Source organism: Fukomys damarensis, unplaced genomic scaffold, assembly GCF_012274545.1.
Source record: "Fukomys damarensis isolate Sample0158 unplaced genomic scaffold, DMR_v1.0_HiC HiC_scaffold_29, whole genome shotgun sequence".
NCBI lineage: Eukaryota > Metazoa > Chordata > Mammalia > Rodentia > Bathyergidae > Fukomys > Fukomys damarensis.
In genome coordinates, this window is record NW_022900941.1 from 32658650 (window position 1) to 32685785 (window position 27136).

At 39.3% G+C, this 27136-nt stretch overlaps 1 protein-coding gene and 1 non-coding gene across 3 annotated transcripts in view; one reads left to right on the forward strand and one right to left on the reverse strand.

The window, feature by feature from the left end:
- Neb (nebulin) overlaps positions 1-27136 on the reverse strand; it is a 224331-nt gene that overhangs the window by 52937 nt on the left and 144258 nt on the right. For both annotated transcript variants that reach the window (XM_033757144.1, XM_033757143.1), the window contains 29 exons: positions 24790-24894; positions 24377-24688; positions 22735-22839; positions 22042-22140; positions 21402-21503; positions 21175-21282; positions 20365-20676; positions 19016-19120; positions 18799-18903; positions 18348-18452; positions 17468-17575; positions 17251-17364; positions 15817-16014; positions 15366-15470; positions 14563-14667; positions 14356-14460; positions 13951-14058; positions 12235-12348; positions 11717-11914; positions 11295-11399; positions 10149-10253; positions 9254-9361; positions 8156-8260; positions 6490-6597; positions 5817-5921; positions 5614-5718; positions 4541-4639; positions 4087-4197; positions 885-989 (listed from right to left, as the gene is read on the reverse strand). In XM_033757144.1, the coding sequence (XP_033613035.1) occupies positions 885-989; positions 4087-4197; positions 4541-4639; positions 5614-5718; positions 5817-5921; positions 6490-6597; positions 8156-8260; positions 9254-9361; positions 10149-10253; positions 11295-11399; positions 11717-11914; positions 12235-12348; positions 13951-14058; positions 14356-14460; positions 14563-14667; positions 15366-15470; positions 15817-16014; positions 17251-17364; positions 17468-17575; positions 18348-18452; positions 18799-18903; positions 19016-19120; positions 20365-20676; positions 21175-21282; positions 21402-21503; positions 22042-22140; positions 22735-22839; positions 24377-24688; positions 24790-24894 (3669 nt within the window). The remainder of the gene's footprint in view (positions 1-884; positions 990-4086; positions 4198-4540; positions 4640-5613; positions 5719-5816; positions 5922-6489; positions 6598-8155; positions 8261-9253; positions 9362-10148; positions 10254-11294; positions 11400-11716; positions 11915-12234; positions 12349-13950; positions 14059-14355; positions 14461-14562; positions 14668-15365; positions 15471-15816; positions 16015-17250; positions 17365-17467; positions 17576-18347; positions 18453-18798; positions 18904-19015; positions 19121-20364; positions 20677-21174; positions 21283-21401; positions 21504-22041; positions 22141-22734; positions 22840-24376; positions 24689-24789; positions 24895-27136) is intronic.
- Positions 23047-23184, forward strand: LOC117283719. Its single transcript, XR_004514750.1, has one exon. It is a non-coding gene; the product is annotated as a small nucleolar RNA SNORA8 (small nucleolar RNA).

Below are 27136 nucleotides of genomic sequence, written 5' to 3' on the forward strand. Positions count from 1 at the left end.
AGGAAACTGTTTGTTAAGCTTGTTTTGACTCTTTGACCCTGACATAACAGGAAGCTCGTTAGCTGAAGATCTGATGTTATTAGTAAGAGTCAGGAAATCTGGTCTTTGAAAAACAGTGACTTGGTGTTTTTTGTTGTTGTGTGCCCTTAAAAGCTTACTGTTGCTGTGAACCTATAAAAGGAGCTGTTTCTGTGAAATAAACCAGACTTCTCTTCGTCTCCGCTCAGGTTTGAGTGTTCTTTCCTTTCTCAATCCTCACTCCCCGACTCAGGCATGTTCGTGTTGTGACGGCTGGACCGCCACACTCCAGTAATCTAGTATTCTCATGGTCCAATCTAGAGCCATACAACAAAAAATGCCAGTGGAATAGTGAGAAGGTTCTGACAGAGTCTTTATTGTTTCTCCCTTGGTTTGCCTGAATGTATACACTGTAGTTGCATTGGTCTGTGGATAACAAATATATCATAGAAATGATCAAATAATCGTTTCACTATTTGGGATCCAAAGAGCATTCATAATTTTATGGCTTCCCCAGCTTGAAAACTGACTTTTGTACTGGGGATTGAACAACCCAGGACCTTCCTAGTGTGCTACATCTCCAGCCCTGTATCGTTTGAGACAGGGTCTCACTAAATTGCCAAGTTGCCAAGGCTGGGCTTGAACATGTGATGATCCTCCTGCCTTAGCCTCTCAGAGTGCTGGGATTACAGGTGTGTGCTACAACTCCCTGCAGAGAATTACTTCTTGAAGTGCAATGTTAATGAAACTGCGGCGAGGACAAGCTAGAGTGGGAGACTGGACTGGTCAGAGAGGTGGGGGATACACAGCTCCCTGAGTGATGCCAGCGTGGAGGGTTACGCATCTTCACTGACAACTGATGTTACCTGGCTCTGAAGCTTCTGCCCTCGCTTGGCTCTTAAAAGATCAGGAGTATCAGGAACCGAAGTGAAGATGGACTTCTGCTTCTTGCCCACAGCTCTGTACACCAGCTAGACAAAAAACAAGCCATCGTATCAGTTCTCCTTCATCAACGTGGCATGTTCTCTAAAGATGCCTTTTCGCTAATTTATGCAAAAGTCAGGGGCTCCTTCACTACAATAGTGTCAGTATTTTTCTAATAAACCAATCATTTATTACTACTTACCACCTTAATCTTCCTTCTCTCATTCCCTTGGATTAAGAGACATTTTCTAGCTCTCCAGGAGTCAGATGTCCTTCTATAGTCTTGGTCACATTCTCGCTTGTTTCTTCTGGAACTCTATACTGAAAATTACCTTCCTCTCTTTCCTATCTTCAAGCTTTCCTATTTTTCCAGCCCTCTCCCTATATCCTCCAACAGACTCAAGTTTCTCCTTTCATTAAGCATTTTTCAGCTTCAAGCAAATAACTGCCTGTCTTGCTTCCTCAGCCAAGCCACGTATGTGTTTCTTCTTTCCCTCTCTTTGATTAATTTCTCAAGAGCATAGCTTTGCTTCCATCTCGGGTTCTGTGATGAGCTGGAGCTAAGGGTTGGGCTCTTTTACCCTACACATTCTCCTTGCGTGACTCAGAGGTAAATAATTTGAATTTTCTTTGGCCATCAAACTTTTTTCCAAGTCAGTGTTTTCAAACTTTTCTGACAATAAGACCTCCCAAGGTCTTTATTAAAAACACATTTGCATGCTCTACTCTAGACCTTCCCAACTCAGAGGAATATTTGTTTTTATGGATAATTTAGGTAAAAACTGCATTACTGAAAAAGATCCTTTTTACTTGCTCAACTTTGATGTATGACATACACAAAATTCCAATAGGAATTGGGAAGAGAAACTAAAGTTTTAGATAATTCTGAACCCAGATAGCCAAGAGAAGAAAAAGTATTTCAGGGAGACTTTTACTACGAAGCACTTTAAGTTACCAATAATTTTAAAAAATTAATTGGTAGCTGGAGGAGAAATGGTGTAGTAATTTTCAACACTGGTGGAAATTGAGGATCTCCTATGGAGCATCTCAACACATGCAGATCCTGAAGCACAGAGAACTGTTGTGGTGTAGAACTGGAGGTTGGACTCCACTCAAGCGTAGTTTTAAAATATCCCATAGGTTGTCTTCCCACTCAGCCAGAGTAGAGAAGTACAACTTTACTGGGATAAAAACAACATAAGCATTCCTATCTGAGTGTGAGCGCCAGTTTAAACAACACACATAAACTTTTAGGAAAGCAAATGAGCCCAAGTAGCATCTGTAACAGCTAAAGTGTTACTCATCTGACCCTGGCTCACTAAGAAAGTTTTGAAGCTGCATATCCCTCCACTAAAGGCAGCATTTGTAAGAGCATGATTCCCAATCAGCAGCCATCAGAGCTATTGAAAATGAGGAAGTGATCTATAGCTAGCACTTGGCTCAGATTGGCAAAGTCTCATGAATAAAGCCACGATACAGACTGATGGTAGAATGAGAATGGCCAGTACCACAGAGGAGCAACCACTGACATCAGTGGTATGCTCTTACCTCTGCAAAGCATGTTTAGCCATTGGCAAACATGGGCATCTCCTATGGCTCAGACCCTGTTGAGACACATTTGTCAATAAGACAGGGTCCACCCCCAAAATAAAAGACTCAATTTAGCAATTGAAATGAATAGACACTTCTCAGAGGAAGTATAAATGGTCAATAAATCATAAAAAAGTTCAATATCTCTGGTCACTAAAGAAATGAAAATAATAATAATTATTATTATTATTGGTACCAGGGATAGAACTTGGGTCCTTGAACTTGCAAGGCAGGAGCAGAACCACTGAGCTAAATCCCCTGCCCAAGAAATGAAAATTAAAACCACATTGAGATTCTATCTTAGTCCACAAAAAAATGACTATCATCAAGAAATCAAATAATAACAAATGTTGATGAGGCTGTTAGGAAAAAGGAACCCTTCTACATTGAATGTAAAGTGCAAAAATTACAGAAATCAGTATGTAGACTCCTCAAAAAGCTAAAACTGGAAATTCCGTTCTATCTAGCTATTCCTCTTTTAAGTATTTTTCCAAAAGCATTAAAGACATAACATCACAGTGATACATGCACACCCATGTTTATAGCAGCATAATTCATAAAAAGTGAATCTCAGAAGAGGCCAATATGTCCTTCAACAGATGATTGGATAGTGAAATATGTGGTATTTATACATAATGGAGGACTACTCTGCTGTAAAGGACAAATAAGTACTTTGTAGGAAAATGAATGCACCTTGAGACCATAATATTAAGTAAAATATATCAGAGATACAAACTTAAATGTCCACTGTTTCTCTTCTATGAGAAATTCAACATGTAAATAATTCTAAGAACAAAGTAAAGGATGGATATAGGAATCAGGGAGATAGATCTTGGGCAAATGGGAAAAGCATCTAGAGATGGTGGGGGCAAGAGAGGGGAAAGAGGAAGTAAAAAGAATTAAGATGTGTTATACACATGTACCACCAACTCCCCATAACGAATGCAATCGCTATCTACTGCAAATACATACTAATAAAAAAAAATTAAAAATAAAACGGGGTCCAATCCCCAAGGAACTAACTGGCTAGGTCACAGGATTACATCAGCACACAACTGCAATAAATCAGGAGGTTCAATGCCAAGTGGGCAGATGAAAATGAAACTAAGCAGTTTGGAATTTATTTGAGTGATCAGCAAAGCAGGGAGACACTGAAGGCTTTTCAAATGTTGCTGCTATGATTAAGGTTTTTGATAGCAGGGATTAGATAAATTTTTGAAATAACTTATATTGGAAGACTACAGTAGTATATTTGGAGATCACAGAAGGACTCTGTAATCTATAAAATCATATAAAACTTCTCATTGGTCCCTAGCCTTAGGAAAAACAAGTACTGATATCCTCTTCTTACCAAGAGGGGACAAATTAAGTTCACTGAGCAAAATTGAGGTCAAATGACTTGCTCACACATTATGGTCATTCTGCAGTTAATGGCAGAAGGGAATCTTACCTTCTATTGTTGCCTGAAAACTGATCACTAGAGATAATTACCAAGAATCTTTTTTAATAACTCAGTTTGCTCTGATAAACTTAGTTCAAGCAAAGCATCCTTACCTCACTCAGATGGGTCTTCAGTTCTTGTACTTTTCTGTACTCTGGAGTGTCAAGTACCACTTTGTATTTGTCTCTCATCTTCCTTGCATTGTCAGTGTACAAGTAATTAGACTTTTAAAAAAAGCAGAAATATAAGTTTACTTATCACTGAAGGGATTGCATGTCATTTTGTCTTTCAAACAGCTAATCTGTGCAAATTGAGCAGCCCTGCCATGTATCCTGGGTGAGTACCTGTCTAGGTAGGAACAAAACCAACTGCCATCACCTCAGTTCATCATCTGGTATAGGAGACACAAATCTTGAGTAGGCCAGGACCTGCCCAAGTAGGCCGATGGACAGTTTCTACTTAAAAGTATCTGTAGATTAAGACTCTCTCTGCCCAGCCCTGGAAGGCTAGTGGTGGGGTCATGGTGCAGTGCAGGGATGGTGATGTACTATAAAAGTGTGTACCCACCCAGAGCTTCTTCAGGTGTCGGGAACGGACCATATCAGGAGTGTCATACAGGAAGCAGCCAAGTCCCCTCAGGATCTGTAAGTCCTCCTTGTATTTAATCTGTGGGACAAACCCAAAAAGGTGATCATGAGCAAATGTAAGTTACAAACAGAGAAGACAGAGTAGCAGCAATTCTTTTTTGAGGTCCATGGTTTTGCTTCTATTGATTTTCAGTTATCTACTATTGATGGCGGTCTGAAAATTAATGGAAACTTTCAGAAATAAACAATCAATAAATTTTAAGTAACTTCTAGTAGTTATTCTATTTTATTATTAATTATTATTTGTAATTTCTTACCGTGCCTAGTTTATAAATTAAATTTTATCCTAGGGGTGTGTGTGTGTGTGTGTGTGTGTGTATGTGTGTGTGTGTAGGAGAAATCATAGCATATCAGGATTTGATACTATTCTTGGTTTCAGACATCACTGGAGGTCTTGGAAGGTATCTCCTTCAGATGGAGGGAACTATGTATCTTTCATCTTAGTTCAATATGCCTATGCTATGCACTTGGTTTGGCTGCATTCATATAAATCACAGTTTTTTTTTCATGTAAGCCTAATCTGGAGCTGAGGAAAGAATACTGCTATTATTTTATTATTATCAATGTTGATGGAGGAAAGCACAGAATTAATGGACTGGTCATTTAGGAGGGTTTTTAATAATGGCCAGCGGAAATTGCTAAAGGGATGGGACTAGGATGAGCAGAAAGAAGATGCTACACATGATGGAGACATAGGTACTTAGGAAGGAATTGGTAATGACTCAGTTGAATGTAGAATGGTAGTCGCTGAGTGATCAAGAATGGGGGCAATTCTGAGACTTCTTCAGTGGTCCTCTCATTGCTGTTTCCATAACTGGAGAATTGTGGATTACTGTTTCCATGCTACTGTATTTCCTCTCCAAGTTGTATACTTATGTTAGAAGCATTCAATGGAAAAAGCCGTTCAAAGACCACTAGTTGTCTTACATGCTGAGAAAGCAAGCCTGCCTTTTGGTTAAATCTCCTCCTGAAAGAACTCTATGAGATGCTTACATCACTGGTGATGTCTCCCACATAGCGACAGTGCAATACTTCGGGTGTGTATGGCAGTGAGATCATGTGGCCCTGCATCTTGAAGAAGTCTGATTTGTAGATCAACTAAAAGAGAAGGGGAAAAAACCCTCAGAAATGCACCCATTAGAGACTTAGTGGTTGGGACTCCAAATGGTTGTCCCTTCTTCTTCGAAAATACTCACTTCGCTGACAGCTTCTTGAGTCTTCTTGACCTGGCGGATTTCAGGCGTGTCAGGAGTTGTATGAATCTTATCTTTCAGTTTATGGTACAATTCTCGATACAGTCTCTACATTGAGGGAAAAACCATTTTGGTGTTTAGTATAGGATGATGAGGGCATCTGCTGACATAAACAATCACAGGTTTTTCATGAAAAGGGAGGAGAGTAAATATCAGGAATACAGAAAATAATTAAGATTGAGACAAAAAGAGAAAATTATAATTGTTTCATTTAGGGGAAGAATTCTGAGTGCAGTATTCTACATTCAATCATGTGGTTGCATAGTAAGATCAGAGGTACAAACCAATTGTTGATGTAGAAAACCAAAGTTCTGAGTCAGACTAAAATGCAGCTTTATTAAAGCTTTTTAATACAAATATCAAAAAAGGAATTATTTCTTTAGAGAATTATTGGTCCACAGTCTATGGAACTGAGTGTCTGAGATGATACCAAATTCAGAAAATCACTTTCAAGGGACACCTGCATCAGAATAGGGACAAAAAGGGACCTTCTTACTCTCTGCTGATGTGTAAACTTATGGCTGAAATACAATAAAATCTTCTTAATGCATTTCAGACAAAGTCATGATCTTTTAAACTCAACTGTTTTCCCCCCAGAAAATCAGTGTTCTCCTACCTCACTAGTAACACTGTTGACTCTCCGGACATGGACAAATGGCACATCTTTGGGCCCCAGTGTATACCCATTTGCCTTTATGTGTTCATAGACTTCTTTGTACTTGAACTGCAAAAGCAGAGTCAGAATGAGATCAATGATAGGTACATAAAGACCAAAATTACTTTTCTTAATCAGAAAAGAGATATCATCTCTATTTGAACATTGCTTTTCAAATATTAAGAATTACTGACAAAATGTTAATCTTATTCCAAATCTTGAAATATTGAATGATAAAGCCAGGTCCAGAAAAGAATAAAATTCAACCTAGCTAGGTAAACCCTGTAAGAAGCTATGCAAAATGCAAAATAAAACCAAAACCCTGTATTTTTAGCCTCAGTATGGCTAGGGAATTAAGAATAAGAAAATATATATATTTTTTCTTTTTTTCTTTTTTTTTCTTTTTATTGAGTTTATTGGTACAATCTAGGTATACAATACAATTACATTCATCATTGGGATTCTGTACCTTTACATAATAGGTCTTGATTCTCATTTTTTCCCCTTGCCCCTGCCCTCTCTTCAACCCCTCCTCCCCTCCCTATTTACAAACACTTTATTTCCATTTTTTCAGTTTCTCATATTTTTTTCCTCTCCCTTATTACCTTTCCCCCACCCTTCCCACTTTCCCTACACCTTTAGCCCTTTACTTCCTATTTCACATTATTCATTATCTCATTAGGATCCTGTGTAATATTTTTAATGGGCTGGGGATTTAGCTCAGTCAATGATGCCTGTTTTGCAAGCACAAGGTCCTGTGTTTGATCCCTGGTACCAACAAAAAAAAAAAAAAAAAAAAAAAAAGAAAAAGAAAAAGAAAAAGAAAAAAAATTTTTTTTAAGATTGATGAAAGGACTTTTCAGATGATTTTTAAAATAGTATGTTAAATCTAACATACATTACTGGACCACATGTTATTGGATCCTTTGTGGACACAGGACTGATTCCCAAGACTCTGAAGACTAACGTAGAAAGGAGATCTTGGCCTCTAGTCAGTGGAAAGGTGATGAGTGCAGCCTGCAGCCAGTCACTGGTATGGCCAAGATTCCTCCAATCCTTGCCCATGGGCAAATGCATCAAGTCTCAGGGTGGTATTTTGAAAAGCAAGGAAGGATAGTATCAGAGCCAACACTGGGAAGGTCAGAAGTAGTGACAGCCTATTTCCTCCTCTACCTTCCTCTGAATGGGACATAGAAGATAAGCAGTGAGGAAAATATCATGTCCAGCAGCCAGGCAAGAAGTCCTTTAGGGACACACAGTGGCATTACATCTCCTGTACACATCACTAGTGTGCATGCAAGGTTGCTTTTAGAGTAAATGGCTTGGAATGCTTCAGGATGGTTCTGTGAGAAGTCCACCCGAAGTCGATACACTGACAGCTGAGTCCCTGAACCAAGGCTTCTAAGAACACCTATCCTAATTAATAAGTTGCCCAGGCACAGTAGAACTGCAGAAGCAGTAATTCCACAGGATCCCCACAAAATATGCTGTCTCTCCATCCCTTATTTCATTATTATCCAATACTGACCCTTAGGATATGATCTGAGGATGAGACTAGCCTGTCAGTTAATATAAGTTCTCCCACCCCAACTTCAGACCCCAACTGAACAAGAAAGAGAACACTCACATAGCTACTCATGTATCGGGTGTCCTTGCTGTGTTTGAAGTGAGGTGTATCAACTGGGAGCCGATACCCAGTGGGCAGGAAGCGCAGCCCGGTTTTGTACAGATTCTGCCAGAATGAACAAGTACAGGTTAAATGACACTGGGCACCAAATAACTAGTCCCAGTTAAATCACAGTCAGCTCATGTTAGAGTTTTGATCAGACTTAATGTTCTTGTGCTGTGAACTGACTTCAAGAAGAACTTAAATCAGTTCTAAGTAAGAGTCAGGAAATGAGTCAGACGACTGATAGCCTATTAATTGGGAAAAAGAGAACAAAGAGTGAAATGACTTATAAAAAGTAATTCTACACTTGTAAACAGGTACTCAGTTGACTGTAGATACTCTAGCAAGAATTGGGAATGCAAAGACAGAGCGCCCAGGGCCATCTATCCTAGCCCTTACTCTCAGGTGATATTCAAATCATGGCCATCCCTGAAACAGGCACCCCCCACAATCACTGCATCTTGACATCAGGCTATGCAGAGGTCATGATGCACGTATTCATGTCAGAAGGAGTGAGAGTGTGTGTATCTGTCTGTGACCTCAAATAGTCTGGCTCTAGGGCAGCTACAGAAATAAGATAGTGTTTAAGATAAAAAATCAAATTACTTGTATGTAATATGGGAAGTACAAGAAAAAATGAGACCAAAGCATGCCCCTAGGCGGCACAGAACAGGGAGATTAAATATGGGTGGGGCCCAAGTTCTTTCTCTTCTAAATTCCAACAGCAATTTCTACCTTTGTCTCTTACTGTTAATTGCCTCTATAATCCCTTATCTTTGTCATACTGGTTTAAAGCTTTTTGAAAGGAGAGATAGCAGACTGGCCCTCTTCTTTGAGTTTTGTAAATATTGCTTTTTTTAAAAAGCCTACATTTGTTTGTTTGTTTGGCATGAGAATTTTGCCAGCCAAGAGGGATCAGGCTCTGCTGTTCTTGTTTTTCCAACTCATTGAATGGAATAGCATTTATATTTCACAAGGTCAGCCCGAGAGGATGTCCAAGTTGAAGTTGCTTCTACAGGATCCAATGCTGGGTATTCCCGAGTTCTCCCTGCTCACCTCACTCTGCAGCTTGTATGCATGAATAGCTCGGTCCAGATCCACAGTTTTGGTAGTTGGTGCCACCTTGCCTCTGACACTATGCACATAGTCATAGTGGTAAACAGCCTGGGGGTAGACAGAAGCAGGGTGAGTAGATTCTGAATGTGGCAGCACCATTAGAAGCAAAGTAAATGAAAACTCGAGTCCCTCTTAGAAAAACAAAGAAAGAAATAAAGCCTGCTTCCTTTTGTCTAGGAAACTCTGATGTGTTACTGTGTCTTCTCCAACAAGGTCCGAGCTGGACTGTGGACACCACACTGAGATGTGGAGAGACAGCTCAGGTGGAAAGAACAGGGAGCCTTCACCTCTAGAAGTTCCAAAATAGCAGATCTCAACCTTCAACTCACTGGTGGGATCTAATATATACCTATTAACCTGTGGATTTACTGTAAAAAGAACAGCTTTTTATTTGCTCACAGCCAGACATTACAGTGGTCTTTACGTGTACTTTCCATTTTATGCATGAAGATGGTGAGGCTCAGAAGGATTACATGCTTTTTATAAGCCTTGAAATATGTGTGGGAGAGGCAGGACTCCAATCCATAACTCTTATCAGACCTGCTTGTTTCCATTCTACCATAGTTGGCCCTACTTCCTAGAAGGCCTAGACAGGAAAGTGTAAAATGTTGCTCCTAACACAAGTTCTTAAACAAAATATTCCATAGATTTAGCTCACTTAGCTTAACCCCAGGGAACTACTTGACACTTTTGGTTTTAGGAGGCAGCATTTAAGCACTGTCTAAGACATCGAATCTGGTATCCCAATTCGAGAAGGCTGACACAGGCCAGTCCTGGATGAGTGGTGGTCCAGTATTTGTTACTGTCTGTGGTAACTTCCCCAGAGAGCACATACATCACTCAGCTGCTTCCCACTTCGGACAGCCTGAACGTAGAGTGGTGTGTCAGTGACCAACTTGTAGTCATTCCTCGTTTTCATCACATGAGCTTTGTACTTGATCTGCAAAGAAGAATTAAACAAGCCTATGTTGGATCATTTATTAAATACTAGAGACTGCTGATTTTCACAGAGGGCTTGGTAGCTTTTAACTCGAGATTTATATTCATCAGTACTTTTTCAACAGACAAGGATAGATTTAAATTGTGTAACAGTGTAATCAATGCTTATAGTCATTTGGAGCTTCTAGAGTTTTCTAGGAGGTTGACAGCTGCTATTCTAGGAAAGTTCAAGCTTTCTTGCTGAAATTTTCATTGCAATACCAATTTGCCTGACAATTTTGCTCTTTATAAGTAGATCAAATAGATATTTTTTCTCATTGAGTTTATTGGTACATTTTAGGTATACAGTACAGTTACATTCATCATTGGGATCTTATACCTTTACATGACAGGTCTTGGTTCTCATTTTTTCCCCCTTCTCCCTGCCCTCCCTTCACCCCCTCCTCCCCTCTCCATTTGCAAACACTTTATTTCCATTTTTTAATTTTCTCCTATTTTTTTCTTTCCCTTATTACCTTTACCCTACCCTTCCCACATTCCCTACACCTTTAGCCCTTTACTTCCTATTTCACATTGTCAATTAGATCAAATAGATTTTATGTACAGTGCATAAACTCCTAGCAGATGAGAATTTGTTTGCTACTTTTTTTCTTTTGCTATGGTTCTGGGTATTAAACCCAGGGCCTCACACACACTAGACAAGCACTCTGCCTGTGAGCTACACCCCCAGCCCTGAAATTTTCTAATAATGAAAGTTATGTGTATATTCAAACTACTTCAAAAAGTGGAGAGAAGAGCCTGATGTCCCTTTTCCACCAGGGGCAAATAGCCTAGATGAACCACATTGTTTAATAGAAACATCCGAGGCCTTGTCAAGAAATGGATACTCCGTCCCTAGCACCTTTCTCCAGTTCAGTCATCCATAACGTGACTTATCCACAGTTGGTATGTGACAATATTCCTATTTTACATATTCACTCCTTGACCCTAGAGTACATAGACCTGGAAATATACTGAACAAACAAATAACAAGGAAACTCACATCATTGCGTAGATCATAAGCATGTTTGGCATGGAGAATTTCAGGAGTGTCCCAGACATAGCAACCAATGCCTTTCAGCCAGGTGAGATCATCCTTGTACACAATCTATAGGGTTTCAATAAGTACAAGGAATCAGAAAGAAAATCTGACATAACATCAACACTAAAAGTCCCTGGACCCAGATGACTTTAGGGAATAAGAAGCAAAAAGCATTGTGTGAGAAGAACTTAGGATCCCACAGAAACTCAGGGCACACAGAGCCCTGCATCCAGGGATAGTTCCACAATATGTCAGACCCACAGAGAGGAAAGCCAGAGCGAAAGAAGGCAGAGGTGAACATGTAGGTGAGTCTGTTTCTTCCCAGGGTGGGTAAGAGGGGTGTGCAGGGACTGGGGACCCTCCTAAGCAATGAATGGGCTTACATCGCTGATCTGATCCGTGACTTTCCTGACGTGACTATTAACTTGTAAGTCAGGGTGGCAAATCCATTCATGCAGGTGCAGGCGGTAATCAACCTCACTGACTTTCTTCTGCGTATCCTTGGCAGTAACCATCTCTACCATGTCAGGCAGGGTGTGGATTTTCATCTTGTTCTTTTCATAAACTGATCTGTACAGGCGCTGTGAAGTGAAAATTACATGCCAGCTATACAGGAAAATTGTGCCAAGCCATCAAGGAATACATGCTTTCTTCCCATTCTAGAGAAGTCAGGGAAACAGCTTACAACTAGCTTTTGGGGTAAGGTGGGCTGAAATTACCTGTTTTTTTTCTACAGATCAATACCAGGAGTGGGGAGGAGAGAGAAATGGATGTAGCATCTTTCTTCTTTACATGTGCACAATCAGGGCCACTTGCGTGATTTAATGGAAACTCTTCTGACTGATAATATGTGACTATTTTTCTTGAGCAACTCTGAAGTTGGGCCTTTGGGGTCACTTACATCAATGTTAAACTTGCCCACTCGAAGGCACCGTGCGGTGTTTGGATCATCTTCAACACTTCTTGGTAAAGTGTAAAGAGCTTTGAACTTTTCATATTCTTCTCGGTACTTGACCTATAAAAAGAAGTAGAAAGTTAAAACATAGTAATAGAGAGTAATGGATATATTTTGTTAAATGAGCAGGAGGCTTAATGGGAAGGACCCGGCTCCAAGGTCCAGATGATCTGGGGACACTACTTCCCTGAGCTCATGTCCTCATCTGTATAGGGACACAGTACTAGCACCCACCACAGGGTCATTGTGAGGTTTCAGTCAGGCCGTATCTGAAAGCCTGCAAACTGTACAGCAATAAAAGCACAATTCTAGCTTTTATTTTTAAAACAGTTATACTCATACTAGTACTTTTGCTACTATTACAATTCATTTTAAAATAATCTGTTTTTTGATAATGGCTTTATTTTTCTTTCTACCACAAGGGAAAAATTAAAACTGTGTTCAGGAATCTCTTTGTTTTAAATAACTGAAAAGCCCAATGCTTAAAAGACACAGTCCTTAAATTTCAGTTTCCACAAGGTCTTCAAGAAACATAACCAACTTCTGTAGAAAAACTTTTTTTTTTTCTTTTTTTTTTTGTACCGGGGATCAAACTTGGGACCTTGCGCCATCAAGGCAGGTGACGGAACCACTGAGCTAAATTTCCAGCCCAGGAAAACTTTAATTCTTAAGTCATGTTGCCTATTAATGTATGAATTACATGAAAAGGCAGAGACAAAGATCCAGTCTCCTACTACTTGTTAATTAAACTCTCAGAACCAAGACCCATATCTTATTATTATAATAATCAGTCTCTGCTTTACTTTTGTACTAAAGCCCATGTAATGCTATGGAAAAGAGCCTGTTTAGCATGATACAGCATGTCTTCTTTTTTGGGGGGGTCCTTTTTATGATTTTTTTTGTTTCTGTTTAATATGAAAATTACTTGAAAAGACAAGGAGCCAAACCCTCCAGGGAGCCTGGCCACCACCGGCTGCATCAATCTTAACATTCTAAATGTAAGTTACAGATCTCAAGCTCATCTACAAAAAAAGAAATAAAATAAAATTTAAAATGGCACCTTCAACAGAACACAACAAAAACCTTGGACCTAGCCCTAGACAAGAGCCCCACAGCACTCAGGGCAGGGGCCCGGCTACTCCTCTCTGTGCCAGCCAAAAAGTAAACACAAAGCTTAAAAAAATGACTCCTTGGTGTTCTTGGAATAAATTAAAGCACATTTCTTCCCAAACATCCACCAAAGGAGTGGTCTCTGTGAGGGAGGGCAAGAGGCGGGGCACTAATGAAACACCAGGGTGCTGGGTAGGTGGGCAGTGCTGGCAGGGGAGGAGGCCATACAATCGTGCAGGCCTCACATTATGTCTTCTTCCTCTCCTCACTTCTGGCTACAACAGAGACCCTTTATCCATTTATCCAGACAGGCAGCCTACAAAGTCAGGCCTGTATCCCTCTTGCCAGTGTTTATAACTCTCCCTGGACTGCAGGGCCCCAAGAGAGACAGGAGGTGCACAGGCTGTCATGACCAAGCTCTGGAATAACTTGCTGCATACTCCCACGGAGGTGCTAGGGATGCTTCTGAAGAACATTTGCATAAGCCTGAGCAGTTCCTGCAGTGGGAGCAGGGGAGGGGAAAAGGGGCTGTTGGGTTTGAACTTGACTTACATGGCTGGCCAGATGCTTCTGGTTCTTGACGTGTGTCAGGGACAAGGTGCTGGTTGGCAGAATGTAGCTGGTGGCTTTCACTTTATCCCAGGCCTCCTTGTACAGATTCTGGAGGGGTGTAAAAAATCATGTGAATCTGGAACAATGCATTCTGTTTAGCTCCAGAGCAGCAGGTTTTCCTTTACTTCTGACCTTCTCAGACAATCCTTGCCAATGTCCAAGGATTCCTTTTCAATTTGAGCTTTATGTAATTGTACATATTAGAATTTCATGAAATAAAGTAGAAATCTGAGGATCCATGACAAAACCAGAAAAATCCTTGGGGACAAGGTACATATTCCCATTTATTCTTTTATAGTCTCTGAAGGGCAACAAGTGGCTCAGATATAGGAGGAAAATACTCACACTGCTATAAAGACTCTTGAGATTCTTGGTCCTGTCATAATCCACTGTTTCTACTATAGTGGTGTATTTGTCCTTAATCCGATGATAATTTTCTTTATATTTCACCTACAGAGAGAAAAATAAATGACTTATTCACCTCTGTTATTGAAAAACATTTAAAGACAAGAAATGGCTTGTCTCTGGAAGAGAAAGACATGGGAAACATACCTCACTGGCATTAATGCCACTTTGAAGAGCAGTCACATAAACTGGTGTATCTGTGACCAGATTATAGTTTTGTAGATTTTCTTTACCTGCTGCTGTGTATTGGATCTGTGAAGAAAAAGGCCACCAAAAGTGATAAAGTACTGTCTATCACCAGCTTTAAATATTTGGCCAAATTAGATGTGCCTTTATTTATTTCTGTGTTTCTGCTTTCATTCTAAGAAACAGGTTACCATTTCATGGTCCGGAAGACTTTGTGTGATGTCAAAGTGAACAGCTTTTCTGGACCAAGAGTGGGGCCTGGATCTCTGCCAGATAACCTTCTTCATTTTGTTGTCTTCTGCATGGCCTTTCTCCACCACTGACAGCAGCTCCTTGATTTGGGTAATCTACTAGACCCATCTGTTAAGATACATCTACACACTGGGATGTTCCAGGATTTACTTTTTTTTCTTCAAAATACATCTATCTGTGGCCAAGAATGCTTTTGCATCCACGTCCTCCAAGTTAACTTGGTCAAGGTACAAATGTTTGAGACTATGAAACACCTTCCAAATAATTTGCTGTTATAAATATACACAGCCTTTCACCATAGAAGAGACTCAAGCCGAGAAGATTCAGTAATGGAGCAGATTTAACTGAGTCCAAAGGGTCAGGGGGTTTCCCTTAAATCATACACCATTATGGAAGCTAGTTAGTTAGAGCTTTTCTGTCAAACATGGACATAACTTTCCCAGCAGCCCGCTGACAGAAGCATGGGTTTTGATGACCTGGGAGAGCCAGTCTTCCCAGGAAAATTGACTCACCTGACTCTGGAGGTCATATGATTTCTTGGCATGGAGGATCTGGGGCGTATCCCAAACGTAGCAACCAATGCCTCTCAGCCAATTCAAGTCATCTTTATATACATTCTGCAAGGGACAAAGAACAACGAATACTGATAGGTATTCTAGGTTTACAGAATCCTGAGCCTTTTAATAATTTCCTATTGGTCCTTGGTTGGGCTGAGTGCTTAGAGGGCATAAGTGGGTTTCTCACTAGCTGGAAGGTCTGTACTTTCTTGGCCTAACAAACTGGTAGGGGAGAAATACCTCAGTTCTACCTAGTGTTGAACAGACTAAAAATTCAACATAGGTGTCCAGAGGCTCAAAATTGAAAGTTGCTGGGTATATAAACACAGGAACAATTGGAACATACGGGCCTGAGGCAGGGCCAGGTGAAATTTGTAACTAAGTCAAGTGCAGAAAGGCAACTTACATCACTTAATATCTCTTGGGCATTTCGGGCGTGAAAAAATTTGGGTTCTTCCGGGAGAGAGGTCCACTGGTGGAAGTAGTGTCGATATTCCAGGTCACTGAGGATGTACTGGCACCTTTTAGCCAGCACATGATTCAGCATATCATTGGGGATATGAATATTTGCCTTTGTGTCTTCATAGTGTTTTCTGTAGTTCAACTAAAGAAGGATATTTTTTAAAAATAAAAAATATATAAGAATTAAAACTTAAACAATTCAGATCAATCCCCTTTGAGTCTTTTTTTTTCAGCTTTAATTGAGTTTATTGGTACATTTTAGGGATACAGCACAGTTACATTCATTGTTGGGATCTTGTACCTCTACATGACAGGTCTTGGTTCTCATTTTTTCCCTTTGTCCCTGCCCTCCCTTCATCCCCTCCTCCCCTCCCCATCTACAAGCACTTTATTTCCATCTTTTCATTATCTCACATTTTTTTCTTTTCCCTTATTACCCTTCCCCTATCCATCCCACCTTCCCTACACCTTTAGCCCCTTTCTTCCCATTTCACAATGTCAGTAATCTTATTAGGATCTTATGTATTATTGCAGTTTATTCACACCAGAGAAAACTATTCGGTATTTACACATGTGTGACTTATTTATTTAACTTAGGAGTATATCTTCAATATGTATCCATTTTCTTATGAATGAATCTATTTTCTCATTCTCTATGGCTGAATAATATTCCATTCTATAGAAAAACCACATCTTCTCCAAAATAGATCAATACCTCTAGGCCACACTAAAGTTAAAAATTTTTTATTATATCCTTCTTTTAAGCTTCTTATCTTTCTACAATGCAAGGTCAACAGTGACCTTGTTGCTTTCTCTTTTTTCTTTTTCCTTTTTGAGACATGGTCTCACTATGTAGTTGAGACTGACCTGGAACTCACTATGTAGACCAGGCTGGTCTCGAACTCACAGCAATCCTCCTGCCTCAGCTTCCCGAGTGCTGGCACAGGTGTGTGCCACCACGCCCACCACTCTCTTTTCCATTACAGAGCTCCCACTATGTGTTTGGTGGTGGATGGGGAAGCAGAACAAAGGAAACTCTTAGTCACCAAGGGCCCAAAGTAAGGGTGGGGAAAATCTCAAGAATAAATCATTCCAAAGCTAGCATGGTGGCTCATGGTAATCCTAGCACTCAGGAGGCTGAGGCAGGAGAATTATTACAAGTTTAGAGCTAGCTTGGGCTACATAGTGAGTTCAAGGCCTCCTTGAACTACATAGTGAGATCTCATCTAAAAAAAAAAAAAGAAAAAAAGAAAAGAATAACTCATTCTATACTGCTTCATCCCCCAACTAGTTCCAAAGCACAGGTCTAGCTGTGTATAGGCAAACACAGAGTACACTGAAGCTGTACAAGTCCACGTTGAAGTGAGCATTGGCTTACCGCACTCCTCATCTGCTGGAAATCCAGACAATGAACCACACCAGGGAACTCACTGATTACTTTTCCAGCCAGGTAGTGACCCTTCTGCTTCTCATATGTCTCTTTGTATTTCAGCTGTGAGGCAGATTCAACACTGAGAATCACTGGAGTTTTCTAACTAGTATTTTGCTTCCCCCAAAAGACCCCCAAATCTAAGAAAGAAAAAGATCATACTGACCTCACTGTTCACCAGGTCGGCATGCTTGGCTCCAACAATGGGAATATAACGCTCATCCAGAGTATAGCCATAGGCCTTGGTTCCCTCCCAGGCCCCCTTATACAGTATCTGGAACAAAAAAGTAGGTGTCAGTATAAGTTTCCATTCAACTAGTACTTTCAGATATTACTAAAACCATTGGTAAAGTTAAACTAAATCAATGTTCAAGGGAAGGCTTAAAAATCTTTTTCTATGTCTATTAGTGAACCTAGCTAGAACAAGGCAGTCATTTGGTTTATTACAAATTGAATCTACAGACTCTGAGGCATTTTATAACAGGCTGAAATGTATTTACAGTTCTAGTAAAAGTGATGAGAGATGTGCACACAGGGAATCACCAAAATTGCTTTCCATTGGATATGTACTGCATACCACACCCCTTTAAATTAGCTGAATTAAATTTTAGAGAGCAAGTCTTCAATTTGTGGCTGGAGATGCTTGTGTATGACTGCTGAGAAAAACAAGCCTTTCCTCCTTTTTCTCTTTTGGTAGTTGCTCCCAATTCTTTGTGCTCCTAGAGCTTTAATAGCGCTTGTTGCATTAGTATCTGTTTACTTGTGTCTGTTCCAGTCATGTGTATGAGCTCCTGAAGAGTTCATCTCATTTAGCTTTAGCCCCCTACAGTTCCTGGCACATCACAGGAGCTCAAAAAGTCCAGCTGAACACATATTCCTCACTTTGAATGATATGCTAGTTCTAGCAGACAGGACAAAATGAAATTAAAACAATAGATTGCTCTGTTGTTCTTCATTCAGCTGTTCACCAAAATTGCCCAAGAAGATTAATACCAACAAGAGCTAAAATTAGGAACCAAGATATTACTACATAAAATAGGACTCACAGTACTGTAGAGTTTTCCCATGTCCTTGGAGTGGGAAATATACGGTGTATCTGGAGAAAATATATATTTGCCCTTGGCTTTATTAAATGTTTCTTTATATTTTACCTAAGAAGAGAAAACAATAAAACATTTTTATTATTATAAATATATATTCAAATTTTCATACAATTTACCTAACATAATAATCAGTCAACATTTAGAGATTAAAACTAACCAACTGGTTGAATTTCAGTCCATTTTATTATAATAGGGTATTTTAGATAAGAATATAGATATCTAAAAGCACACACTGTATATCACCTACTAGTGTCTTTTAAGACATCTCCCCCAAGGTCATCTTATAATTTACCCCATTCCAATTTCTTACAAGCAGTTATTTAGAGATGAGCTAATCCATTCAATGATGGCAATCAATCCTCAATGTATTTCTGCATGTACAGAACAAACTTACATCACTTTGATTGACTGAATTAATCTTGGCCAAAACAATCTCTGGAGGATCCACCACACTTGTAAAATTGGGATAGTTGTCAAGAGCATCTTTCTTATATTTTATCTGCAAAAAAATAGAGACAATTAAGACAGGTCTATCCCCACAGGGTACCGAGCCCTATATGGCAGGCAAGGAGGATAGGCATTAGGTTACAAAGAGAACAGGATTTGCACACCTGATTCACCATTTCCTGGTTCCTAGTGACCCTCACATGGTCCACAGAGTCCAAGGGGATCCAACCAATGCCTCGGAGCCACTCCAGGTCAGCTTTGTAGATGTTCTGAAAATAGTGCAGAGATATGATAAAGAGTAAGTGGCTCAGACTCAGGATAACAGAGAGCAAATTCCAAACAGTTTTTAAAGAAGGTTTTTAAAGATTTCTCTGTAGTGGCTGTTGTCTCATTCATTCACTTGTGATTTACCTGGGCAATGTTTTCTTGAGCTTGTAAGTACATGAAACACTGTTCTCAGTACTTTCAGGGACAAGTACAAGGTTAAGCACTGTGACAGCAAGGCAATACAGTGTTACTGGAATTAAGTGGAGGGGTCATCACTTTTATCTGTAAGAAAAGTTTGACCAAGGAGGCTGCAGTTTTAGAAGGACTTGGTCCATTTAGTTATGTAAAAGCCTGTGTAATATTGAGACTGAGGAAATTATGCAAGTAAATGCCAATGCATTTGCAGTGAAAGGGGGTGTGTCTCAACTACACTGACGAAATCTGTCTCTGTCTCCATCTTTTCTTTTTGGTACCGGGGATCGAACTTGGGTCCTTGTGATTGTAAAGCAGGCATCAGCACCACTGAGCTAAATCCCCCGCTCCATCTTTTCTCCTTGCCGTCTACACGCACCTCTTAGATTCTTCCGGTTCACCCAACATGAAATGAAGAGCAGCTGCTAATCTGACTGAAGTTTCACAACAGCCCTTTTGCTGCAGCAATCAATGAAATGGATGTTCAAGTTCAGTATCTATTCTGCAGGCAGCCTTTGCCTCCCTATCTCTGTTTTGGCAATGATGAGGCCCAGTTAAGGTTAACTGCTCGGTGTACCTGAGCAGTGAATTGACACATCATGTTTCTGTTCCTCAATGCAGGTAGAGATCTTGCACCTTGAGAAAAATGATGCTCGGCAAAGCAGGATGAGGCATTCCTAGCTCCTTGTCCATTACTATGACCTAACACTGTCAAAACCCCAATTCAATCTCAATTTTCACCCAAGCCAATTATTAGCTTATATCAGCTGAAAATTCTTCATGTGGATATAAGGAATTTCTCATGGAAGAAGTGGCATAAAAGTAGATTTAAAAAATATTTTACTTTGAAAGAAATTCAGAAATGCAGTTTGTAGGCAAAGTAATCAATCAATCACTGTTTTTATCCTCCTCTACTTCACAGCAAGTCTTGATTCCCTTCTGGGTACCAAGTAAATATAGTCCAAAGTTTCAAAGACTAGTAGTTCTGGAATGCTGCTTATCATTCTTGGTGTATTGCCCATTTCTAGATAATCAAGAAACACAAACCACTTACATCACTCTGTAGGTCATAGGCCTTTCTTGCCTGAATTACATCATTTTGGTCAGGATGACACGTCCACTGGTGCAGGTAATTGCGGTAATCAATATCACTGACAAGGCTCTGCCCCTGCTTGGCAGCCAAGACTGACACTATGTCCGCAGGTATATTGATTTTGGCCTTTGTTTTGTGATAGTCCTGTTTGTAGAGTCTCTCATTCTGTATCTGGTTTGCATGCTCAAACCAAACCAGTTTAGGGTCATCTCTCATTGTCGGAACACCAACATAGTGACCTTTCTGCTTCACATGTTCAGCTTTGTACTTCAGCTGGTGGGAAGAAGCATACAGAGTCCATCAGCTCTGACAAGTACATAGGGCAAAGGGGGCAGGACCATCTGCTCAGGAATATCAGAAACTTAGCCCCTACCAGGTTTCTGTGTGACACTCCTAACCCAGGATTGTGAAAGCATTGAAATAATACATATGAAAAATTGCTATTAAAAAAAAACATACACTTGTTCTGTATTTATATTACACTTGTTCAATATCTTGGGCCTAGAGATTTTAGAAAAGGCAGAAGACATAAGAAAAAATAAGGAACTCGAACAATAGCTTTTGAAGAAAAAAGGAAAAGAAGAAGGTGGTTCAAAGCCCATGGGAAACACCACAAGAGGAGCCACTATTGCAGCCCTGAGCAAGTTCCGCCATAACCGCCAGGCTGAAATGGGACATCTATACAGTGCCACACACACCTCAGGAACATCTGACATTCCATACAGACGACATCCAGCTTTTCCAAAGTGCACACACATCGGGATAAATTACCTCACTCTGAACATCACCGGAGTGATGGGCGTGAACAAATGGCACGGCATCTGGAGGCAAAATATAACCTGTAGCTTTTTGTTTCTCCCAGCCTTCCTTGTAGAGGTACTAAGAGAAAGAGAGCACAGTAGAGGTTAAATGAGGAGTCAGGTGTATACATTTCCTATGGCTCCATTAGGGTTCTCCGTCCTCACCAAAAGTATTAGGCATCCAAGGAAAAATCCTACCTGGTCCAGTATCCGAGCAGCCTCTTGGGCAGTGTGCAGTAGCGGGGTTTCTGTGAGAGTGTATTTTGACTTAGTGGCATTCCAATCTTTCCTGTATTTAATCTAAAAGTAAGGGGACAAGAGGATAGGTTATTTGACATTAAGAACATGTTGTCCAAGCAATTGCTGACATAAAAAATTCTGATGAGGGCCGGGGATTTAGCTCAGTGGTTCGGTAGCCTGCCTCGCAAGCGCAAGGACCCGAGTTTGATCCCCGGTACCCCAAAAAAAAAATTCCGATGATTAAAATTTGTATCTTGGACAGTGATGGCATACTGAAATGCACGAAGGTAGAAAATTTTAGAAATGACAGCTGCATGATAGTGTACCTTTTATTTTATTATTTTAAAAATCAATTAAGTTTATCAGTATGTTTTAGTACACATAATGATCACATTCATCATAGGGAATTTGTACCTATTTCTTTCTTTTTGTAAAGACAAGGTCTCGTTATATAGCTCAGGCTGTCCTTCAATTTACTATGTAGCCCAGGCTGACCCTGAACATGTGGCAACCCTGCCGCCTCAGCCTCCCAAGTTCTGGAATTACAGACTTGCACCACCACACCTGGTGTGATTGTGTAATTTTGTCATATACTTACATCATCAAGGATCTCACCACTTTGCTTCGCTGTCATATAATCAACTCTGTCATCCACGGGAGTAAAGTTGAGAGTTTCTATTTTTGTGCGATATTTTTTCTATGGGGGAAAAAGATCTTTTACACAGTTGTAGTCTTTGGTCTTGGTGACTGAGATACACTAAATAAAAAGGTCCCTCTTAAGCAGAAGTATTGAGTGCTTTAAATAAATGGCATCTTTTTTTTTAAAAAAAATGGCATCTTTTTTCTTTTAAATGGCATCTTCTTGACAACTTAATTTTCTTCTCCAAATTTTATTTTCTAAACAAATGGGTTGGTTTCTTACACTTCCCAGAGATTTTAAAGTAGCAAGTCTTACTACTTCCCAAACTCATATATGTGTATCATAGGTTCAATCCGATTTTTTTCAACTGGACAAACTTTTCCCAGTATATTGCTGTAACAAAAGAATTTTTCAATTTTTACAATTCTAAGCATCAGTGAGAGTGTGTTGGATTCTATTATATTAGAGATATGGTCTTATAACATGATGGGACAGTACAAGATTATTCAGGAAATATATTTACCTTATGTTTCAGCAATTAAAAATAGTTAATATTGCTGATAAGAGAGGACTATATTTTGGCTCATGTATTTTTGTTCATTCCCTTTGAAAATGCACTGAGCAACAGGACACAGAACAGTCTTGGAATACCTCACTGAAGATGTCCGCAGCATGTTTGGCATGATTGACAGAAACAGAATCACTTGGCATCCACCCAATTCCACGTAACCATTCCAAGTCAGCCTTGTAAACAGCCTGTGGAAACAAGATCAGAATGAATTCAGCACCACTGGCACCCTGGTCCCACGTAGCTTCTCCAGAGTTCTGGTGAAGTGACATCATTTAAACCCTACATAACCCAAGGATGAGACACTCAGGCAGCCAGGTGAACAATATAAGAAAATTAATCGGGGTAGGTAGTGCAACAAACTGGAGGATATTTTTTCTATTTGACATGGTTCTTGTACTGTATGGTATTTGCACTCAACAGTTTATTCCCAGTGGTGTGTTCAAAGGACAGTACAATAGAAATTCAGTGCCTGGCAATGATGGTTTCTTGGCTTTGTGCATGTTATACCTGGTATTTCTATTGATACAGTATTTTATAGTTTTACAGCTTTTTAACACTGATTTGTTTTGGTGTAGTCTTCAATGTAAATAGTGTTTGTTTGTTTTAGAAAAAAAATCACAAGTTAACCTCTGTCCAGTTCTAGGTTATTTTTGCTATGGGGTAATGCATGTCTAAAGCTGCATCTTCTGAGTTTTTAAGTTAAATGAGAAATCCAAGACTTTTACACAAAAATATCTTGCTTTGAAAGTTGTGGCAACTTCACTCAAAATTTCTCCAACCACTGTGCTAACTAAAAATATATATCCTATAGATCCTATCCTACCGATATTTTACTTGATATAAACATTAATTGCTACCTAAATTCTATAAAAATAATATTTTTCCATAGTAGTTTTTTTTAACTTATTGTTATTTTTTTTTCCCCATTGAGTTTATTGGTACCTTTTTTTTTTTTGTTACTGGGGATTGAACTCTGGTCCTTGAGCTTGCAAGGCAGACAATGGAACCACTGAGCCAAATCCCCAGCCCACTGGTACATTTTAGGTATACAGTACAGTTACATTTATCATTGGAATCTTGTATCTTTACATGATATACCTTGGTTCTTATTTTTTCCCCATACCCCTGCCCTCTCTTCACCCCTCCCTGCTCCCCTATTTACAAAGACTTTGTTTCCACTTTTTTCCTTGTCTAATATTTTTTTCTTTTCTCTTATTTCTTTTCCCCTACCCTTTAAACTTCCCCTACACCTTTAGTCCTTTTTAAAAACTTATCATTATTAAAACCAGTGTACACCTATAATCCTAGCTCTTTGGGAGACTGAGGTAAGAGAAACTGAGGTAAGAGAAATTCATCTCCACTTGGGCAACTTAGTGACTTGGGGAGACGGTCTCAGAAAAAAAAATGGGGCTGCTGGGGGCATAACTGAGTGTGATGCCCCTGGGCTCAATCCCTGGTGTCATAAGAAAAAACACTATTTTAATATTCACACTACCAATTATTTCTTTTGTGTTGTTTGTTGGGGATCGAACTCACAACCTTGAGTTTGTGAGGCAGAGCCTTCCTAGCTTTGGTGATTTTTATAGCATATCATAAAGCTTAATATCAAAATCTTGGGTGCATAAAAATGTGAAAGGGTGACAAAAGGATATAACGTAATGAACTTTCTAAAAGTCATAGCAAAACAATAAAAGAGCTCATCCTACGGTGTAGCCCACTCACATCACTTTGCAGTTCGTAGGCTTTCTTGGCCTGAATCACATCGGTCTGGTCAGGCAAGCATGTCCACTGGTGCAGAGGATGACGATAATCAACATTGCTGACCAGGGTCTGCGAAGTTTTAGAATGCAAGATGGAAAGCATATCTGCAGGGCTTTGGAACTTGCTCTTCCATTTGGCCCAGTGCAGCCGGTACTCTCTTTCATTCTGAAGCTTGCCAGCTACTAGGGCCCACCGGATCTTGTTGTCATCCCTGGCTGTGCGAGTGCCCACATAGTGTCCCTTCTGCTTCTCATGGTCAAGCTTGTATTTATACTGCAGGTGGAAAACAAAGCAGATGGATCACAGCGTGCCCTCTTGATGCACGTTGGGCATTTGCTTAATAAACTGAGAAGGTTAAAAAAGGCCACACTCACATCACTGGCAATCTCCCTGGAGGCCTTGGCAGCCTGGATAGGGATGGCATCCAGCCGCACATCACAGCTCATCTTCACTTCATCCCATCCCTCGCGGTAGATTTTCTGAAGAGGAGAAAATATAAGATGGCATTCCAGACTCAGACTTACCCAATACCTCCAAAGGCTCACACAGAATTAATATCACAGGAGTACAGCCCCAGGAATTAAGACCAATTACAGGAGAGAGAATAGGTGAAAACAAACATTCTATGCATCATGTTATGGAACATGACATGCTGCCTGGAGTCCCAGGATCTGGGCCTGATGAGACTTCTTTCTCTTTCATTTGAATCATAGCTTTGATATAGTTGTACAAAGCTTATCATCTCATGTATAACATGAAAAGTTTTAACCTTTTCTTCCCCTGGTGTTGACATATTGATAGCACTGGAATATGTTCAGATATTAATTGGCTATTGTTGAATTTCTTTCATTCAATTCAATTTTGTGATCTTCAGAATTACAAACTTTGCACATTTGTAAGGTTTCTGCCCCCCGCCCAATATAGCTCCTTAGTTAGTTCTGATGTGATTGATGGTGCATATTGTTTGGGAATGTTAGATCTTCTGGTGAGGTACATTTGAATGTAATAGCTATTTTTCTTGTTTTTAAAAAGAAGTTAACTATAGTGACTATAGATATCTTGAAATATATTAAAATATATGTTCATATTTTAAGTGGATACATTCTATATTAATTTAATAGCAGATTCAGAAATAACAGCAATTTAAATGCATAATTCAAAAGTCATATCGGTATATTATAACCATAGTACTAGTAACCACAGCCATACCACCAATACAGGGGCTTTTGCAGCACAGAAAGAGGTGAATTTCAATGATTGACAGTTTCATAGCTTTTGCATATCTGAAAATGAGTACTTGGATAAATTTTATACTTATAAGCATTGTCAAGTTTTGTATGAATTTTTGGATGGGCCATATTTAATAAGTGACTTGTTTTCTGCACAGAAAAGTACTCTCTATATTTAAATGTATCATACTAGGAAACACTTAATGCAAGTATGTCATGTTACCTTTCAACTTTATTCTTTGTTATCTCATTCATTATAATTTTTTTGGTACCGGGGATCCTTTTTTTTTTTTCGGGAATCCCCAAACTTGGGGAACCTTGCGCTTGCAAGGCAGGTGGTGGAACCATTGAGCTAAATCCCTGGCCCACCATTCATTATACTTTTACACTATTTCCATATAATAAATTTTTTGTGTTGATGCAGTCAAATAGGTTTTTTTCTTTGAACTAAAAAAATAAAAGTGAGGCTTGCAATCTAATTTCCTCAACTAAATTTGAGTTCATTTTAAACGTTTTTAAGTATCAGTTTTCCCATCTAATAAAAACAAAAGAATAATATTTTACTTGTGTAGTTAGTATGAAGTTCTGAGCCAATTTAATGTCAATTCATTTTGTTACCCATAAACTTATGTACAAATATTTTGTGAAAGTTGTGTTTTCTAAATGATGGAAATAGTTTTAAGTAGTAGACTTTATCAAGATTATAAAAATGGCAATACCATGTGTAAAGAAAATGCCTGTATGTTTTGCTGTGCATTCAAATGGGGTGTTTGATTTCCTGTAAAATGCAAGCCAATCTCATTAATATCTAAAATTGGAGAAGTTTGGCACAATTTGGCACATAGTGAGGAATCTTTGCTTGGCAAGTTCTCCCTTCAGATAGATTTATTATTCTTCTGAAAAGATGCCAAGTTCCAAACTATGAAGAATCATACTAAGGTACTGTCCTCTTAAGGTCATATTTATTCCACACAATAGCAATCTCTGTGACCAGTAAAGACAGCACCTGTCTTGAACTTTCTTGAATTGTGTAGTCAGTCATGTAACTGAATTCTGGTTATTAATAGATTTTTTCTGTTGATTTTCTTACTTTTTCTAGGCTTGCAATGATTTGTTCTGCAAATAATAACAATGTTCCTCTTTCTTCCCAGTATTTATCTTATTGCTGTGATATCAGTATCAATGAGAAGCTTACTCACTTAGCCAGGCACAAGGGTACCTTGGTTCACCAACTTAATTCTTTCCATGACTCTGCTCGCAACCAATTTGAATGCAACCAGAATCATGGAAAGAATTAAGTTCGTAAACCAAGGTTCCACCATAAGTGCAAAATGTTAAGTATTTGATATTAGTGGGCATCCTTGTTTCAATACTGACTTGATTAAGAAGTTTACTTAATAAGTATGAGCTAACTTTTGGGATTTTTTTAGTTATATCAAGAAAATATTTATTTTTTTTAAAACTAGGGTTTTATTTTTAAAAATGAACATTA